At 36.0% G+C, this 20,620-nt stretch overlaps 1 protein-coding gene across 4 annotated transcripts in view; it reads right to left on the bottom strand.

Annotated features, from left to right (window-relative positions):
* Positions 1 to 20,620, bottom strand: part of SCN2A (sodium voltage-gated channel alpha subunit 2) — a 139,753-nt gene that overhangs the window by 65,534 nt on the left and 53,599 nt on the right. The window contains exons 1-10 of one of the 4 annotated variants that reach the window (XM_023623059.2): positions 20,232 to 20,364; positions 18,309 to 18,626; positions 17,284 to 17,402; positions 8,510 to 8,599; positions 7,644 to 7,772; positions 6,986 to 7,077; positions 5,836 to 6,108; positions 2,963 to 3,026; positions 1,296 to 1,437; positions 948 to 1,154 (exon numbers count right to left, since the gene is read on the bottom strand). In XM_023623059.2, the coding sequence (XP_023478827.1) occupies positions 948 to 1,154; positions 1,296 to 1,437; positions 2,963 to 3,026; positions 5,836 to 6,108; positions 6,986 to 7,077; positions 7,644 to 7,772; positions 8,510 to 8,599; positions 17,284 to 17,402; positions 18,309 to 18,575 (1,383 nt within the window). In that variant the 5' untranslated portion in view covers positions 18,576 to 18,626; positions 20,232 to 20,364. Of the gene's footprint in view, positions 1 to 947; positions 1,155 to 1,295; positions 1,438 to 2,962; positions 3,027 to 5,835; positions 6,109 to 6,985; positions 7,078 to 7,169; positions 7,262 to 7,643; positions 7,773 to 8,509; positions 8,600 to 17,283; positions 17,403 to 18,308; positions 18,627 to 19,135; positions 20,141 to 20,231; positions 20,365 to 20,620 lie in introns of those variants that run through there. The other 3 variants (XM_023623060.2, XM_023623062.2, XM_014732515.3) reach the window with 3 other exon arrangements.

Raw genomic sequence — 20,620 nt, 5'->3', positions numbered from 1 at the left:
TGTCAAACATTTTATTTTAATAAACTTCTTTTTCCTCTTTGACTTAAATTGAGTATTTCACTAAGAAATGCAAAACAAAAACATATTACAGGTTATATATAAGGGAACCCCAGATCATGGCATCTGAATGAATTTGTAAATTACAATAGTACAATTTTTGGAAAGATATAGTATTTAATGTTGTTGCTACCCCAGTATATTTTATTTATCTGACTTTTAGCACATATTTACAGTACTCAGTGTTAAAAAGGAACCGTAGTCAAGATCCAAGAAAAAGTTAAAATAGGCAGTTGGATTAGTTAAGGCCATTAAAGTCAAGTAAATATAATTAGAGAAATTCTTGCCTTATTTTGAAGCCTTATCAAGTCCACATTAAAGAACTTACAGGGTAGGAGGCAGAGAACGTAGTGATTTAGTATGTTTACATACCAGTGTTTTCCTTATGCAATCCACAAACTTGCATTTAAACACTCTTCAAATAGAAAATAAACATTAAATAGGTCTTTGTATTTCCAGATTCTATGAATAATCTTCTCAGTTTGACTCTGGTTTTCTGAGCTTTCCCACCTCTAATGACACTAATGAAGAAGCAACTATAACTGAATTCCTTTTCCCCAGAAGATTAAGAAAATACTTTGATTGAGGGCATGAAGTCTTACCACTTTGTGGGCCTGAGTAAATGAGGGGTCACAAGGGAGAAAAAATGTCAATAAAGCAGTTATAATTCTCCATGTTTTGAAGCCATTACTTTTGACAGTAATCATTAAAATAAAATAATAATCTCCTAATAACCAAACAGGCTCCTAACACTTACCAAACATATCTGCCATGTTTTGAATGTCAGTTACCACTGCTGATTTTGCATGCTAAACGCCACTGACCCCACCAGTGTGGTCGGAGAATTGAGATAAACAAACACAAAAGAGCTCTATGCTTGTTGACTATACCTGAGCTTCTTCCTGTTGTTTTTTTAACTGTTCAAGCATCTGCTGGAATTCAGCTTCTTTCTGTTCAGCCTCTTCAAGTGTTGCCTGATTCTGTTCCTCGTAGGCCATGGCCACCACAGCCAGGATTAAATTGATAAGGTAGAATGAGCCCAAGAAAATGACCAGCACAAAAAATATCATGTATGTTTTCCCAGCAGCACGTAGTGTCTGCAAAAATGGAAGAGAGATTTTATTAAATTTTATATAGGATGTTACCAACTCACACGCCAAGTAATAAAGTATTTTACAGCAATTCTCTTGATTGCAGTATTTCCTGCTTCCCAGAAAACTCCTTTTATCTGTTCTCACCAGTTGATAAAGGTTTTCCCAGAAGTCTTGAGTCATGAGACGAAACAAGGACAAGAAGGCCCAACTAAACGTGTCAAAGCTCGTGTAGCCATAGTTGGGATTTCTACCAGCCTTCACACAGATGTATCCTTCTGGACACTGGCTGTAATCAGGTTAAAAAAAAAAAAAGGAGTCAGTAACTGTAAGTGTTGGCTGGTTTGCCTGTTTGTATAGATGCCAATGTCTGTTTTATAGGACACAAGGGAGACAAGGGAAGGCAGATTTCTCTCACCTCACCCAGTGCTTGACCCAGATCCATGTGGACTGGTTTACAGCATAACAGAATCTACTAAGTCTATTTGTGGATTCCTCTATGATTCACAAGTGTCGTTATTATATTGACCATATCTCTATATAAAAGCAGTCATATCATGACTACTATCTTCTGGGACTTATGGACATGAACAGAAAAATAAGTCTACAGAGAAAAACCGAAGACGCAGCAGTGTGTGTGTGTGGCAGTAGGGAAGAGGGGTGAAAAAAGGATGAATGGAGAGGAGGGAATGACTCTGCACAGTGAGGATTTCATAGTGCGACCTTCAAGATCAGGCTGCCCTGGCCTAAATATTGTGCCTCACACTTCAGGGCTGCTTGATCCTGGGCAAGTTTCCTAACTTTGCTAATCTTTGGGCCCCCATGTATAAGAAAGAGCTAATAACAGAACCTGCCTCGCAAATGTGCAAGCGTTGAATAAGATATTGTATGTAAAGCATTTAGTGCAGTATAGACAAGGAATTAAAATCATTCTGTTTTACTTATCACTGGGGGCTGGAGATAAAGGCAGCATAGTCTTTATCATATGAGCCAAATGCAAAGCATGTTACCATTGGGAATTTTGCTACAGGGATTGGTTACTAATGTCTACAATATCATCTTCCATAGAAAGAACATTAGCTTCTGCCTATGATTCTAAAATCTTGCCAAATAAGATAAAGGTAACTATTTCTCTGAATTTCCTAGGCTTTAGCTCCAGGTACAATATTTCTAAATTACAAGCATTCATGTGATGTCACTCATAATAATTAAAAGCATTTATTGAGTGCTGTAATAGCTATATATTCATTAAACAATGTAATTCTTACAGCAACCCGATTACTATACCCATTTACCACATGAGAAAACTAAGACAAAAGGAGGTGACATTATATGGTGGAGTCAGAGTTTGAACCCATGGAAACTCTCCAGTCTGTGCTTTTAACTACTTAGCTAAAATATACTAGACATACACGCACCATGCCTCAGATATAGACATTATCTTCAGAGATCTTACATTTTCAGCCATGGAGAGCACATCAGCATATATAAAATATCACACTTATAAAAGTACATGCTTATGAATTCTGTTAACTTAAGCTTCTTATGTATGTGCACTGCTTTTCTCTCTATTTTCCATTGAACTAATTTGGAAGATTAGCTGTGACCTAGTATGGAAAAATAATTGCTGCATATGAGTGCGTGAAGGAGGTGAGAATCCACACTTATCCCAGCTATTTTGAGAGTCAGCGTGAAGTAGAATTTATGGAGGGCTTTGAATGGGGAGTGGGCGGAGGCCAGGTGGGTGGGAGGTGGCGGGTTATTGAGGCTGGTGAAGCGGTGTGGACTGAAAATCAATACGAAACATCACTTACCCTGCATCTGAGCTGTTGCCACAAAGCAGTGCGTCATTTTGCCCTTCCAAAAAGTAAAAGTGACCTATTTAAAGAACAAGGAATAGAAAGAACCATTTAAAAAGCCCTCAAAATACTTCAGCCATTGTGTCTGGATAATAAAGCTTAGAGTTTTTTCCAACCATAATGAACTAGACAAATAATAAATATGTATATGGCTAAATGAAAATATTTTAATAATAATTAAATACTGACAACATTTCCGATTGAACAAATGTTTAGAAAATCTGTTTTAAAAAGAAATTTTTTCTAAAGGAATAACTATTTTAGCATTTTCATATCAGCATTTATTGAAAATATAAACTTAAATTGCTTGGGATACTTCAGGAAAGAGCCACCAAATTAAGGCTGTTTGCTTGGCACAAAAAGTAAGAGAAAGGGAAACCTTGCTGCTTCTAAATACTTCCACACAAATAAAACTTTGTCTTACAAATACTTTTTGCCTGAATTCAAAATAGATTAAGATATTTTTTCCTGCCAATTTTACCTTAATTTCCTGTGAAAAGTGGGCATGGTGTTTGTTCTTTCTATGGTGCTGCAAGTAAGTGTTGTTTTGGGTTCTGCCTTGATTGTTTTCTTTCAATGAACAAGATAAACTTGTTTCTTTGGAGATATATATTTTCTAAATATATCTAGTTTCTATTCTTAAGGAATACCTTATATATGACTTTAATAAGTGCAAAGATAATCTCAGGAAACATACACATAGATAAACACGTATTTACAAATTTATATACAAAGACATACACACACATATCCCTCACAAAAAAGTTATTATAATTGCTTTTAGGAATACTTAAAGCCTAAACTTAAGGAATACCTTAATATATATCTGGGTCATATTTTTCTGAGAAGTTTTAGATCCTTACCTCACAACATATATCAAAAAATAATTCCAGATTTTTAAAGGTTAAAGATTTAAAGACAAGTCCATTTATATGTCATAAAGAATTCACAGGGTTTTAAAAATATATGTATAGAATATATAGGTGGTTGCTTTACATGTAGAATATCTAAGTGAATATTTTTATTAATCCCGAATCAAGAAGCATTTTCTAAACTTAAATATAGAAAAAATGAAAACAAATCTGATGATTTGATTGCCTAAAAGTCAACATCACTAGGCATCAAATATAAGCAATAAGGTAAAAAATTAGCTGGAGAATATATTTGACAAAAAACACAAATGTTAATATACTTGGTAAATTAAAATGTTCATATGGATCCTCCAAAATATAACATCACCTGGTAGAATATCAGGTAAAAATATCAACAGATAATTCACATTATATGAAATATATAGCCTGTTAATAATAGTAATGAACATATTTTAAAAATTCTACAGCATTAATAATTAAGGAACAAGAGGATACACGTTTTCTTCTACCAAAAGATTTTAAAATATGGAAATAGCCAATATTAGCAAGACTTCAGTAAGATGACCACTACTGTAGGGGATATATATTGGTACGATCTCTCTGTAGAGCAATCTGACACTATATCTCTATAGCCTTAATCTGGTCATACCCATCAACCCAAACAAATCCCATTAATATAAGTCCAGCTGAAGGAAACAATCAGAAATAGAGAAAAGATTTATGTGCAAAGATTGTCACTGTGCTGCTATTATAATTTTAATAAATGAGAAACCCCATAAATAATGGGATAATTTGTTTTCTTTATTCATTTATCCAATGCATCTTACTTTCCTCAGTATAAGTCTTCATGAGAATGCTAAGTCTTAAAACAGTAATATAATGTGAAAAATGATAAAATTTCATATGGTTCTAAAAACCATGAAGTTTCTAACCTCAGAGTAAGTGTCCCAGTGTAGTACTGATAATCAAGAGGTCAATAGAAGTTGGCTAGCTAATTGTACTTAGACAGGGGTGGACTTGGAAATCCAAATGACAGAGGTGTTGGCTTCAATGATAACAAATTATACTGAAGCATATGGCATCATAAGTGTCCATCTCTAAAATAAAATCAAACTAGTTATGTGTCACATAACGACATTTTGGTCAATGACGGACCACATATACAATGGTGGCCCCATAAGATTAGTACCATATAGCTTAGGTGTGTAGTAGGCTATACCATCTAGGTTTGTGTAAGTACTCTATGATATTTGGACAACAACAAAATTGCCTAACAATGCATTTCTCAGAATGCACCCCCATCATTAAGCCCTTCATGACTGTATATGAATGAATAACTCTAATACAATGACTGACACCAAAGGGATGAATTGAAATAAGAATATCATAAAGGTAGGTTTTGGATTTATCTTCCATCATCAATAAGTGAATGGCTGGATTGAGGTTGTTCAACTTTCTGATGAGTACAGAAATTCAGATTTCATCTTGGTGAATGGATTCTCTATTTCCAGATATATCATATGCACTCAACACATACACTGAGCCAAACAAATAGGACTAAATTATTTTTCCCCAGTCTTCTTAAAAAACATTTCAGTATAATACACTGAATAGTTCAAACTACTGACTTATTTATTAAGATGACTCCTTTAGATGAAGTGAAAACTCCTGATTAATGTCTACTAAACAAATATTTTTGTTTAGATAGTATGAAATGGTATTGCTTTCAACACCGGCTTAGGAAAAGATACATTTTCAAACGGTAACTTTTATCATGTTGATTGATGATAAGGAAAAAGAAGTAAGATATTTGATTTCTGTATCACGTATTAAGTAATCTTAAATTGGTCTAAGTCATTTGGTTCATATGAAAATAGAGACAATTTCCACTTATATATATGTATATATTTTAATATTTAAAGAACTAAACTTAATAGCTAAAAAAGTATATCTTACTTTTATCTTCAATATAGTCATCCCAGTTAAACATGCTCACTGTCCTATTGAAAATGGTACCGTTCCCATCCAGTGAGTTATTAAAGAAGGAAGTGATGTTGATTTCAAAGGAAGAATTATCTGGGGGCCATTGCAAACATTTATTCCGCAGGTTGCCCATAAACAGCTGTAGTCCTATTAGTGCAAACACGCTCAGACAGAACACAGTCAGGATCATTACATCTGAAAGCTTCTTCACCGACTGGATCAGGGCCCCCACGATGGTCTTCAAGCCTACAAACAAAATCAGAGGGAGGAATTTAAATATACTATTCAACAGCCACTTTACCGACAAAAACATCATGAGCTTGTCCTGGAAAATAAAGATGTCATGCAGAATGCCAACACTATTAGTTTAATGTTTGTGATTGTATAACATTTTTATGAGAAGCCTGCTAGCTGGTGAAAATGAATGAAAGCAGAACTTGTACGTTCATTAGAAAACCGTGAATGGAAATGAACCAAAATTGTATTTCCAAACACTCCTTGTAGCAAAAGAAATGATTTTGTTACTCATGCTTAAACATCAACCTCGTGTAAATATTTTGCTTTTATTTGCAGATGTCTTACTCCCTAACCTCTTATTGATTTTAGAAAAATCTATATGAATAGAGTAGTAAGAAATCTTGAAGTCATTGAATTATGAAGTTATATATTTGTGAATTCTGCAAGCTTGAGTGTGGGTTAAAAAAGGAAGACATCTGAAAACTGAGCCCCATGCAGCCCTCATGCTATCCCTTGCTCTTTCATTTATCTGCGTTAAGAAAATTACCAGTTTTCGACCTAATGGTCAAATTTGCATCAGTTTGAATGTCTCATAGTTTAGCTTCTATGCAAAAAGCTTGATGTTATAGGATGCAAACCATGTAGCCTGTTACTGCAAATGCCTCATGCAAAAACTTGTTAAACTCAAAGGCTGATTTAGAACAGTTTTAAAGAAAGCAATTAGTAAAAGCCAAGAATCAAATCCATCCAAAATATGACGTACTGATTCTTGCTTTTTTACATATTTATTTGCAACAGGTGACAAGCAACAAGGCTTAGGCACAAAAGCTGTGATTGTAGCACCAACGGAGCTAAAGTCAGCCTCGGTGTTTAACCTCGCTCTCACCTGGAATGACTGAGATTGTTTTCAATGCTCGGAGAACTCTGAATGTTCTCAATGCTGAGACATTGCCCAGGTCCACAAACTCTGTCACATATCTGTAATAGGGAGTTCACACACAAACACAATAACACACAAGAAACAGTTGGAGATATAAGGGACCTACCACCTTATACCAGTTTCTTCTTACCTGGAATTACAGAAATAGTTTTCAAAGCTCTCAATACTCTGAAAGTTCGAAGAGCTGAAACATTGCCTAGGTTTACAAATTCTGTTACATACCTGTAGAATTAAATCAGAGTTATTCAGAATTTAGGGAAATCTAAGTCTAAGTTGGTCTTTCATCAAGACCTTTTCAACTTCAATGAGTGCTGCCACCAGATTTCCCAGTTAAGAGAAAAATGGCATTGTGATCAATCATAATTTCTTTTACTTAGGAAAGTTTATTACTTTACAGCGCGAATTGAAACCAAAGTCAAAGAATTTATTATGAGAGTTCCTAATGTCTCCAAAGTTCATAATCTGATTGAAAGAAAAATATTCTAAATTCACATAACTAAGAAAAGTGCTTGATCTGTGAAGGGAAGCCACCAAGGAGAAATATCGCGTAGGTTCCCACCAAGGATTTACTCTTCCAGGATGGAAAATACATTAAGATACTTACGCAAAAGTAATAACTGTGAAATCCAACCAATTCCATGGATCCCGTAGAAACGTGAAATCTTCTAAACAAAAGCCCCTTGCAAGTATTTTTATAAGTGATTCAAAAGTATAAATTCCTGTAAAGGTGTACCTGAGAGAAAATAGCCAAGCCCACATTAAAGATCTGGTAGGTAACTTACATGTACATATCTTAAAGGAGACTTAACAAAGAAAAATTAGAGGCTTCGATCTATATGGGTCTCCCCAGGCTGCAGAGCTTAGGAAGGGCTTAAGGCAAAAAGAAATGTTATATTCTGAAAGACATTCTCATTGACTAACCAAATGAGTATGTACTTGCTACATTAATTAATTTGAAGACTCGGATAAGATAGTTCTATATGAAGATATTGTCTAAAATACACCAGCTTTTGGTCTGATTTAAGCAAACAGGTATTAATCCAAAAATGAATGAAGCATTTGTGTTTAATAAAATATGCAACATTAAGAGTCATGAAATAGATACTAAAAAAACATAGCAAGGTGATAGGCATGAGAAAAAGAACAAACAAACTAGGTGTAATTTTTATCATTGAATATTAGTAATCACTGGTGGTCTCCGAAAGATTGTGAGACTCACAAGGAAGGTAGACAGCTACAAATATTAGCAGTCAAACCAGTGCAGTAATTTGAGCAACTGAATGAGCCATGCAAGCTTTGTCCTAAAGGAAATTCCTGATTGAAATGAACTTGAAAGATTGTCTAACTTGTCTGGTTTGGAGTAGCTAGTATGATTTGCCAAGAAACTGGTGAGACCTCAAGATGTTAAATGCACAATTTGAAATCTAAAGGACCGACAATATTGAAAGATACCCTTTATTTTCTACTTACTCCACATTCTTTGTCCAGTCTGGAGGGTTACTCATGGTCATAAATACACAGTTGGTAAGGATAGTGCACATAATGAGCACATTGAATAACGTAGAATACTGTCAAGGAAGACAAAGTTCAACAGAAAATCTCACTTTCATACACCACCATCCCTTTCACCATCATGAAATTTAGGACTTTTATGCCCTTATTAATTTATTCTTGCTTGTATTTTCCATTTCTGCAAATTTTTTTTGGTGAGGAAGATTGGCCTTAAGTTAACATTCATTGTCAATCCTCTCCTTCTACTTTAGGAAGATTGTCACTGAGCTAACATCTGTGCCAGTCTTCCTCTATTTCATATGTGGGATGCTGCCATAACATGCCTTGATGAGCCGTGTGCAGGTCAGAGCCTGGGATCCAAACCTGCAAACTCCAGGGTGCCGAAGTGGAACCCACGAATTTAAACACTATGCCACCAGGCTGGCCCCTACATTTCTGTAACTTTAACAACCCCATATCTGGGCCATGTCAGGCCAAGCCATCAACTATTTTGAGGCTAGTTAGGAGCTTTTAGTAATTAAAAAGATTAAATGCAAAGAAATTAGTTCATAGGTAAATAATTTGCCAATTTAAGTTTTTTAATGACAGACAACAACTGAACTGCAAGCTTAGCATATATGTAAACTCTGACAAAAATTCAGCAAGAGAATTCAAGTAATTAATTAAATGCATTATAACTCCATGCTAAGGGTCACCCTGGTGGAATGTTTCTAACATCCATTCTAAGTGGAGTGTATAATATACTGTAATTGCTCATAAAATTTTGAATAGTAAGAGAAGATGGCTTGTGTTAGTGCTGGCATTTCTTGGGTTTGTAACTGTGGCTATATTACTTCTTAATTTCCCTGAGCCGTGGTTCATTTCACTATAAAAGCGAGAAAAAATAACCATTTCACAGGATTGCTGTGAGGATCAAACTAGTTAAAATATGTTAAGCCTGTTACAACTTAAAGTGCCTGGTCCATAGCAGATGCTCAACAAATGGCTTTCCTAATTTCCCGAATCACAGAGAACACTTATAACGAACATCTGGTTTGTTTCACTCTACCCCACCTTGCCTTTGTAGACAGAGCCAATGCCCTTCACTTTCCTTTCTATTGAAAAACAACAAAAGCTCTTTAAGAAATATTCAGTAGTCAGATAATTGAAATGACTTTCATATTTAATAAAAAGCACAAGAAGGATTCAGGATTCAATTATGCAAAACAACAGCCTTTATCAATGTAAGTTTAGACACAATTATAAAAATCCCAGAGAGTGAATATGTGTTATTCATAACCCTTCTCACTCTTTATTTTTATTATAAATCTTCACATTACTTCCACATAACGAAACATCAACATAATTTTAAGTTCAGTAAAAGAGGATAGTGAGTAGCCAATGTTGTGTTAATCTATAAAGGAAGTTCCTTTTCACTTACAACTGGTTTTCTCAAAGCAACATTGACTTTTTGTTTTTACTAGCAGCGATATAGGGGGCATGCTCAATTCTTAGCTTGTTCAAATGCATGGACATGAAAACAGTCGTAAGTGAATGATGTGGATCAGCCACGTGAGGGCACTACAACCTAGAGAACACAGAAAAATATCATTTCAAAGATGAAATGTGTTTTTCCTTTATTGCTAAAAATGAACAAAAAATAAGATAAAATTAAAGATGATTTGCTATTAGTATATAAAACTAGAGGATCCTCTGTGTCTGCTAGCCTGCTAGGCCCTCCTGGAGAAAATAACTCCTCCTAGCAGATTGGCACCATTCTAAATGCATGGTTCCCCACCTCAATGGTCCTTAAGACAGGCCTGTATATCTCCACTTTGCTCCATCTCCTACTTTCTGAAAAGACAATTTCAAATATTCTCCACTCTCCTTTGCCCTCCAACCTTCTTCCTTCCTTCCCCACCTCAAGGTGATGACCTTATTCCTTACTTCACTGAGAGAAGAGATAGCATCAGACCTGCCACATCTCTACTTCTCACCCTTAAACTGACAAACATCTCTGTATTGAGAGCTATTTTTCCCCCTTCCATTTTCAGTGGGGGAAATTTTCAATCCCTCCACTCATACTCTGGACACCTTCTACACTTCTAGAATACTTCAGAAATCTCTTACCTCTCCTTTCTCTTATCTTTATTATCTCCTACTCTATTGGCCTCTTCCTATCAACATAAACTTGCTTAAGTCTCTCCTATCTCAGGGGGAAAAATAATACCTTCCTGTAACCCACAATCCCCTTTAACTACTTACCACCCTAACTCTTTGCTCTATTTCACAGGCAATTTCTTCAAAGAGCTGTTTATCCTTTCTTTTGCTCATGTATCTATCACATCCTCAGCCTACTAGCTTTTCTTTCTAAAAATGACAAACTCTCCATATTTTGTTACTGAAAACAAAAGTATAACGTTGAGTTCTTATCTGACATGCTCTCTCAACAGCATTCCACAAGGATGGTTCTTCCCTGTTTCATTATATTCTCTTCCCTTTGCTTTTATGAATTCTTAATTCCCTGCTTTCTTCATTCCTCATGGGCAAAAATCTCTTTGCATGCTTTGAAATGCTGTAATTCCTTGTATGAAAAGGACATAGGATATCTAAGCCACAACCTTCTCCATCTATACTCATCCTAGTAGAGCTCATCAACAAACATGGCTTCAAGTACCATTTATGTACCCATGAATCTCAAATATTTCTCTCTAGAAGCTAAACCTCTCTTCTGAACTCCACACACCCATTGTCCATATGACATCTAAACTTACATATCTCATTGACACTTAAAAATCATTTAAAAGATTTTGGGTCCTAAGACTGAACTAAAAATCTTTTTATCCCACCTCTCTACTCCCCTCCCCCCAAATACTGCTCCTTTGACATCTCTGTATTTTAGAAGATACCCCATGATATAGCCAGGAACCTAGGGGCAAACTTGGATTTCTCTCTCTCCCTAAACCTCCACATTCAACTTAGCACCAAATTTTGTCAATTCTACCTCCTATCTCTCGACTCAGTGTACTTTTTTCCATGCCCACATCACTACGTGGTTCAAGTGTCCATTAAGTCTAACCTAGATTATTGCAGTTTCCTCCAAATTGGTATTTCTGAATCCATGTTTGCTTCCTTTCAATCAATTCTGCACACTGTGCCAAAATGACCTTTGTAAATGTAATTCAGATCATTTCAATAGCTTTCCACTACTCTTAGGATGATGATCAAATGTCTTAACATGGTCAAGATTCTAGGGAGTCCAACCCTTGTCTACTTGACTAGTTTCATATTCTTTACTCTACATTGTGCTCTCCCCAGTCCAATATCACTGCAATTGTTTTACATCATCAAATGAAATGTTTTTTTTCAAATCAAGGTCTTTGCAAATGCTGCCTCTTTTCCCTAGAAATGCTCTCTACTTCACCATAGGTAACACATACTTTTTCTTCAGTACTCAGATTAAAAGTTATTTCTAGTAGAAAGCTGTTCGCAATAGCATCTTACCTGTTTCGATCTGCCAGTTATATTTCCCTGTAGCACTTTATACCATTCCTCCAATGACTAAATTTAATGTTGATCTTTTCTGCTAGACTGTCAGCTTCATGAGGGCAGGGACCATGTCTGTACTGATAACCACTATACCCTTCCCATTTCACAGTGTCTGTTGACTACTGAATGAAGTCAATTTTGCAATTCATTTATTCCTAAATGGAATATTTCTTTTTAGTGATTTTTGATTATGTATTTATTAATATGAAACAAAAATACAGCATGGAATTTACCTTCACATATATAGAGTACACAAGTTTCTACAGTTTTTTTTTTTTTTACAGGGAGGATAGAGGATAAATATAGGATGAAAATTAATAGCCTCAAGAGATTTACTTTACATAATGGACTGAGCCATGGTTTTATGACCCTTAAAAAATATTTACTCTTTATAGTGGTAGAATTTAATTATATATAATGAAGTAAAATATATATTTCAATATTAATAAACACTGGAAAGAATGATTATTGTCCAGTAAGTCATAATTGATAAAGCATTATGCTCAAATAGGTGTTTTCCACATTGCACCACTATCATTTTAATAATAAAAAATACTCTTAAGTTAAAGATCCTGACAGACACTCAAAAAAGGAAAGCAAATAAAACTATTTTGCTTTTAAAACAAAATAAAACATAACTAGAGTCAGGTTTTTATGCTTGTGGTTTAACAGGTGCCTCTAAATAGAGAGTTTCAAAATCTGTTAACTTTTAAAAATTACTGTGGATTTAGTTTATCAATTACATACTTTAAAAATTCCTAGAGTTTGGTGAGTGACTAAAATAGTATGATTTCAGATAATTATAACAAATATCCAAATACTAAAAAAACCAATGTAGGTATTGATTTTGTATTGGTGACATCATGCACTGAAAAGGATAGAAACTCCACATCTAGGCAGATTTCAAGGGTTAGAACTGGGAACAAAATGGTTACATCCTGTATTATTTTCTAAATATATAGGCCAAGACACCAACTAGAGTACATTTTTCAAAAGAAGGATATATCCCAGAACAATATCTCTTTAAGAGCTTTAGTATAATAAATAAAATAAAAGAGGCAGACTAACCTTATATAATATCAGGAAAAAAGGATCTTTTTAATCTTTTAAATTTTTTATTTCAGGTATTAATAAAACTGTGCTAACCTTTTGATTGATATTGTCTAACAGGCATCTCAAAAATAACATGTTTAAACCCAAGCTCGAGTTTACCCACCATACTGCTCCACCTGAAGTCATCCCAAGCTCCGTCAACAGCAAGCACATTTTTCTTTCTTGGCCAAACTAAACACTTGAAGTCATCCTTAGGTCTACTGATTCTCTCATACTCCACATCCAATTGCTTAGCAAATCCTGTCAGATCTTCTGCAAAACACATCTAAGTTTGGTCACATTTTGCCACCCTCATTTCTTCCACCGCAGTGCAAGCCACCATCATCCCTTGCCTTCATAATGGCAGTAGGCTCCAAATCTGCCTTCTTGTTTCCACCCTTCCCCCCACCCCCCTCCCACCCCCCCGTGCAGTCTATTCCCCACATAGCAGCCAGAGTGACCTTTTAAAAATGTGAGTCAGGTCATGACATTCTTCTGCTGAAAACCTTTCAGTGATTTCTCCCCATCTCATTCAGAGTAAATCTGGTGTCCTCACCATGGCCTACCACCTCAGCCCCTCACCTCCACTCTCACTGACTACCACTCTCTGCCTCTCCCACTCTGCTCCAATCACTCTGGTCTCCTTGCTGATCCTTGCAATTCTACCTTCATTCTTTTCCTTCATATTTGCTATTCCCCTTACACTTACTTTTCCCCTAGGTTTTCATGTCTCACTCCCTCACTTCCTTTGGATCTCTGCTCAAATGGTAACTTTTCAGAGAGGACTTCCCTGACCATACCATCCAAAACAGTTCCTTGTGACTCTTCTCTTTTTACACTGCTTTATTTTTCTTAATAGCACTTAGCACTAGCTGACATATGATTTATTTTTATTATCTTTCTCCTCCCAAACACACATACACACACATGAATGTAACCATAAGAGAGCAGGAACTTTGTTTTGTTCAATGTTGCATCCCAATGCCTAAAAGAATATCTCCACATAGTAGGTGCTCAATAAATATTTGCAAATGAATAAATGAATGAGTAATGAATGCAAAATAAAAGAGAGTGTTCATATTAAATTAAAACAATAAAAACTGACATGAAACATAATTAAAACTCTGAGAGAGAATCTTAGGAATATGCATTACTTTTAACTTGTTTACTATCTGGAAAATAGAACCATATTTTATTTAACTATCAAAACAAGATACTAGGCACATCAAAAGCATTTTCAGTTTTCAAAATATATTCTGGCAGAAACACAGTAAGCATAAGTATACCTTATTCTGCCAAAATCAAGACACAAAGCTAATTGGATGCGCAACAGCTCCTAATGAAGATGACAGCTCTTTACAAAACAAGTCAGAATTTCCATTGGAAATAGAGGTAACAGTTTAGTGTTAAAACACAAATTTCCTTATTGTGAATGGCCATTTTCTGGCTTATAAATTAATGACAATAAATGCACAATAACCTCTTGACTGTACCCAAATCCACTGTGACTACCTCCAAGCATTTTTAATTTACAGCAAAAAGCAGGGTGCTTGAAGTCAGAAAAGCAGGATTTGAGCTTAAGGTTTGTGTTGTGAGGAATCAAAGGCAAAAATCTTTGGAAAAAGCAGTTGCAAACTGTATAGCATTATATACATCAAAGTATACTAGAATCTCAAAATCAAGTGTGCCACTATCACCAAAAAATTGAATTTATCTTAGACTGTTAGCTCACCTGCCTTTCTTTCCTTATATCTCTACTTCCAGGTGAGACATTTGAAACATAATATTTTAATTCAAACAATTAGAGATTTTTAAAAATCTACTTTTTTTATTTTGGAAGAAAGTTGTGGCTATAAGCCATTTGTGAGCTTCTAGGAAAGTCAAGAATTTATTTTTCCAAATCTTAATGGATTTACCCAGCTGCCTTCACATTTCAACTTGCCTCATGGCAGGCCTCCTAAGAACTCTGTCGCTTGGAGGTTTTCTTTCTTTCTTCTGGGAAGTAAGTTCAAACCTTCAAATTCAAGTTGTATTTTGGTTCCTAGAGAGCACCCACCATAAACTATATTCTAAATGCCAAGATTCTCTGATCAAAACTTTTCAAACTGCCCTTGTCTTCTCCCACTGGGAGTCACTTTTTACAGAGGGTCGTCAAACGGGACTCACAGGTTCCCTCTCAGGATTTCTTGGAGTGGAGACGATAGCCTTCATGAGACTGTCAAAGAAATGCACTCTCTCCCTAGAGAAGTTTTACAACACTAAACTGTCTCTTTAATCGGGGTTTCTTAACTCCGTCTCATCATTCAGATTCAGGACAAAAGAGATTTTTCTGACCTATTCAAACCTTCCATTTTGTCATTTGTTTTGCATCTGATTCTCTAAACTTTGATTCATTAGTCACTTATTTATTCAACACATCCCCTCCCAGTGTCCACTATGAACACAGCATTGGATTATGTCCAAATTTTCCACATTATTTTATACATAAAGTATGTTTATATAAGTGATATACAATTATTTTTAAATAAAAGAAATAATTTATGTAAGATTTATTCAGTGCACAGATTATAAATACTCAGAACATAATAATAAACCAAAATTTATGATTCAGGAGACCCCAATCTAAATCTCAACTCTATTATTCATTCCTAATGTTAACTCAAAGACGTATTTCCTCCTTGTACAACTGAGTTCCCTTATTTGAAAAACAAAGTAAGGAAACATTATTGTTTAATTCACAAGAAATTATTAAATCTTAAAACATAAAACATAAATATAAAATTAATATATGTTGATGTCTATACAAAACTTGAGGTAGGGGGTGGCGTAGATTGAACTAGGTTAAAAGGACACTGAATTCCAGAATGCTATGTTTCTAAAGGCATCTAAAGTAATCCAATCTAATTTAATCTAATCATCTAATACCTAATCTAAAGACATCTTCTCTAATTCAAATATTTTCTGGGCCTGCCAGGTGCAGTGAGCTTTTATACTAGAAGCCTTAAGGCAGGGCCTGGGCTGACCATGTCTTAGAATCTAATTAAGAAACAACATTAAATGTTGTTCTGAGACTTTGCTTAAATTTTAATTTTCCCTCCAGGAACCTCACCTCTTGTCCTTTTTGCATATCAGTCTTCATCCCAAGGCTTCAGTGTTCTTCCTGTAAATGCCCCTGCCTGGCACAGCCCGAGTCTTCCTAACCTTTGCTCCCTCATTTTTTTCCAGGGCTGGCTGTCAACCAGACCACTGTCCCTGGCCTGGAATAAAACCTCTCATTCATAACTATGCTATTTAACTTCCAGGAGTAAATTAAATGACCATCTCCCACCAAGGTGTCATCAATCTCATTTCTAGGAAGTAGATACTTCAGTAAGGAGAATAAAAAACAAAATGAGAGTGTATATGGGTAGCCAGACAGTAAGCCTTTGAAGAGAGATAACTGTGGTAGGACCTGTGACTTGAACAAAACTAACAAGCAACAAAAAAAGGAAGGAAGGAAGGAAGGAAGAGTGGAAGGAAAGAAAGAAAGAGAAAGAAAAAGACAATAGAAAATCAATGGGAATGCTGTTGGGAAGAGAAATATTTGAAAGGCTAATTTTAAACAGTCACAATTGTAAACATTTACTAACTCCAAGCTTTCAAATGCTGAAACAAAAAGCAGAAAGTAGTAAAATTCAGACCGAAGTACATAAAATTGTGCAATTCAGAGTATGTGTATATTTTCCAAATGTAAAAGCAATAAAGAAAATTGGCTCATGGAGTTTACCCTTAGATAACACCATAAAATTTGAAGACTTGTAAAAGGATAGGCTGGTAACACAGTCAAAGTTAATGAAGAAGTCTTGGATACAGCAAGCAATTCAGAAGGGAGCAGCAGAGGAAAGAAGAAAGACAGAAGCAGTGAGTCAGGGAGAGGAGAAATACTTAGAAGATGGGGAAAAGTGGTTTACTTACTTATGATCCCATTTTGCAGTATGCTATCTGTCGAGTAAGAGGAAAGAGAAACAAGAGCACATAACATTGCCAACCACATATATTTTTGAAAAATTCCTGGCTCAGTAATTCAGTCAAAGAGCAAAATCATATCAAGTGACTATTTGAAAAAAGGATATGAATGTACCAAAATCTTAATAGCTAATTTTCGAATAGGGTTGAAGGGAGTTAAAATGTACAGGGCAGAGGTGGCACTGAATCGAGAGATTGCTTTCCCTTTATTCAATACTATAAACGTCTGAAAAAGAAAACAACACATAGAACAGAATTTAGAATCTTAGTATTAGAATAAAGAACATTTTAAGAGAAAGGTGAGACCATTATTTAGAGATATAGCTTTATAAAATAATATAGCAATGTACTAATTACTGCCATATTACATGGTGATAGGTGCTTTTGCCTTTTGAGCACTACAAACTCTCCTAAATTTGGTAAGTGACATGAGGATTTAAAGAAGAAAATAAAGGAAATTTGTAGTCACTGCCATAGGAATTCTTAGCATCTCTATTGAGTTTTGATATCATAATTTTTAAACTGTATTTATAATTCATGAAAAGCACAAAAGTGAGGCTTTGATTACTTCTTCAGTGACATAAAATTTATTTTCATGAGGACGTCAGGGTTTTCCAGGTGTGTTTTGGGATCAGACTATTTTCTGGGCACTTACAAGTCCCCTGCTAGTATTCAATCTGCAGAGGGCCCTGGGAAGGGCAGAGTCTGTGGTCTGAAGTCATAAACCTGCTGAAGATCAAAGTACTTCATACAGAGCTCAAGATTGTAAAGGGGAATTTAGATACTACTTCTTGAAATATAATATACAAATGTACATATATAAATTATATACTCCTTGTTTTCACTTTTTGCTTCACTACACTGTAAGGTGAATAGACTTTTGCCCTCCCTCCATTTCCCCACCACAGGATGCCTCTTCAGTTCACTGCCCGTCCCGGAATGTAGGTTCAAATGGGTGCTTCCAAAAGACTTCTAGGGTAATGGGTCCAGACGTGGCTAGGCCCACCAAGCATCCTGGTGATATTTTAGACAGAGGGGAGGAGGCACAATCTTCTTCACCAGACATCCCTGGGACTAGTCTAGAACCAGTTAGTAAGTAGAGGAAGTAAAGGCAACTTGACTAAGAACTCACTTTTTTATTGATATAGTACGGGTCCAGGTCCTCCAGGGGCTCTGACACCATCTCTGGAGGAATGTCTCCATAAATAAACGGAAGGGATTTTCCTGCTTCCAAGTCACTATTTGGCTTCGGGCCATTTTCATCATCCTCATCCTTGCGCTCTTGTTTGGGTCTCTTAGCTTTCTCTTCTGCAATGCGTTGTTCAATAGCAGCAAGGGATTCCCTGGTAAAGAAGCGGAAGCTGTCAGGTCCTGGTGGTACCAGCACTGACTGTGCCATCTTTTCATCCTGCTCCTTTAATCACTGTTTAGCTCCTTGCATAAGAAAGTGCTATGGAAACAAGAGACAGAGAGAGAGAAAAAAAGCAGTGGCTATTAGGACAAAAAAGTGACTGTGGCAATTACATGATATTGAGATAAAATATATAAACCAAGCTATCTATAATATTTTACTAAGGAAGCTGTATTTGGCATCCGGGGGATTCTCATGCATGCATTCATTTGCTTGCATGAAGATCTATATTCTATATTCAGTAGGTGTCTATGAGGTAATCTCATCTCCCACTCCCAAAATGTATGAAGTGAAAATATCTAGTTCAGAGCTCAGAAATGGAGGATACTGGTTTGTGCTTGCTGTTTCACTTGTGTGAATATTTTGGCAGCCATCTTTTCCAGCATCCTAGCTGAAAAAATTTCAGAGATCCAAAACAAGAGATGAAAAATCACCCAAAATTGTGGAAGCTGGGCTATGCGAAGATCTTGCACGTATCTCTCCATTTTTTTCCATGTTCCCTTTGGCCCACTTTTCCACCTTTAAAAGCTTATTCAAAATCAACGCACCTGGTAAAGAGCTCTGGAAATCCTGAAATGCCAGGCTATGGAAACACAGGTAGGCACTGCTTGAAAGCAGGGGAGAGGGAAGGAGCAGGGGATGCCCGATTGCGTTTGGAACTGCTCGGAAGCTACACAGGAAGGGATCCAGCTCCTGCCAAACTGGGCAGGAAGTCACCCACGTCAGAGGTCTGGAGCTTGGACCCCCTGGCTTTGCAACCTGCTGCTAGCTAGTGTAATTGCTTCTTAAATTAACAAATTTGCAGTACCTTAGGAAATGCTGTAGAGATAGCCCATTTTCTCAAATAGTGCCCATTTCACATAGCAGATTTGGACTTGAAAAAAATAATAAGTTTAACATAGTTTGTCCTTTAAGCAAACTCTATTAGGTTGGTCTGTATGTTAGCATAAATGGAGTTTTACTGGTATTCTAATCATATTTTACTAGACTAACATACATAACTCAACAGAACACACCAATCCTTCCCAATGTTATCTCTGAGCCAGTGGCAGGAGTTTTATGTTTTTTGAAACAATACAACTAAAATCTGAACTCCTGAATGCTATCTGTATGAAATCACTTATGTATTTTTCCTTCTTTTAAAAATATCAATCCATTTAATCCCCCACCCTACAGGAATGAGAGTTGCCATTTAAATATATGAGGTGCATTTTCTGAGTATAAAATGCATTAACATCCAGTTCATTTGTGCAGCACATGCCAGATAAAACAGAGGGAAATCTAAAATAACATAAGCTATTGTACCATTCCCATAATTTTTCTTTTGAAGTAGACTAGGACCTTTCAGCCACCAGCTAGCAGAATGCCCTCTCAGTATCACAGTGCCTCCAAACATCAATCATTTTCCTCACCCATCCTCAGAAACCCTTATGCCTAGCGACAGGCATAGGCATGGAGATGGTCCTTGCACATTCCGGGGAGGAAACTGCCATGCCTGGGTGCTCTAATAGAAGAGACATGTTAAAACATGCAGCCAGCAGCTTCAAAATGAAAGTGGTCCTCTGCAGATTCCCCCAAAGACTCTACTGTAAAGGTAGAGAAGCATTACAGAGAATAAGCATAATAAGAATATGAACACATTACCCCTGTAGAATCTTTTACACCAAGAGTTTGGGATTGATAAGCTGGCACCAAGAAGACTGCAGCTAAAATTCCATCATGCTTTTTTTTTCTTTTTTTAATTTTTTTTTTTTTTTAATTCTCCTTCAAAGACCACACCTAACTTCCTGTAAAAGGATTCTGGTAACTGAAGTAAGAACAGGCATTTCCTGTGCGGGGACTACAAAATGGCATGATTGTAACTACCGCTAGAGGGCGGGGGAACTGCGAAGAGAAACCGCTCCCAGCGTACACACAGACGTACGTTTGAAACAGCCCAAAGCTTTCAGTAATGGAGCTCTCATCTTCTACAGGCTTCTCTTAGGACAAAACGTTAAGACTTTGCTGATTTCAATTATTAATTTTGTTAACCT

This window comes from Equus caballus, chromosome 18, assembly GCF_041296265.1.
Source record: "Equus caballus isolate H_3958 breed thoroughbred chromosome 18, TB-T2T, whole genome shotgun sequence".
In the NCBI taxonomy this organism is placed as follows: domain Eukaryota; kingdom Metazoa; phylum Chordata; class Mammalia; order Perissodactyla; family Equidae; genus Equus; species Equus caballus.
This window is presented reverse-complemented; position numbering and strand designations above follow the sequence as displayed.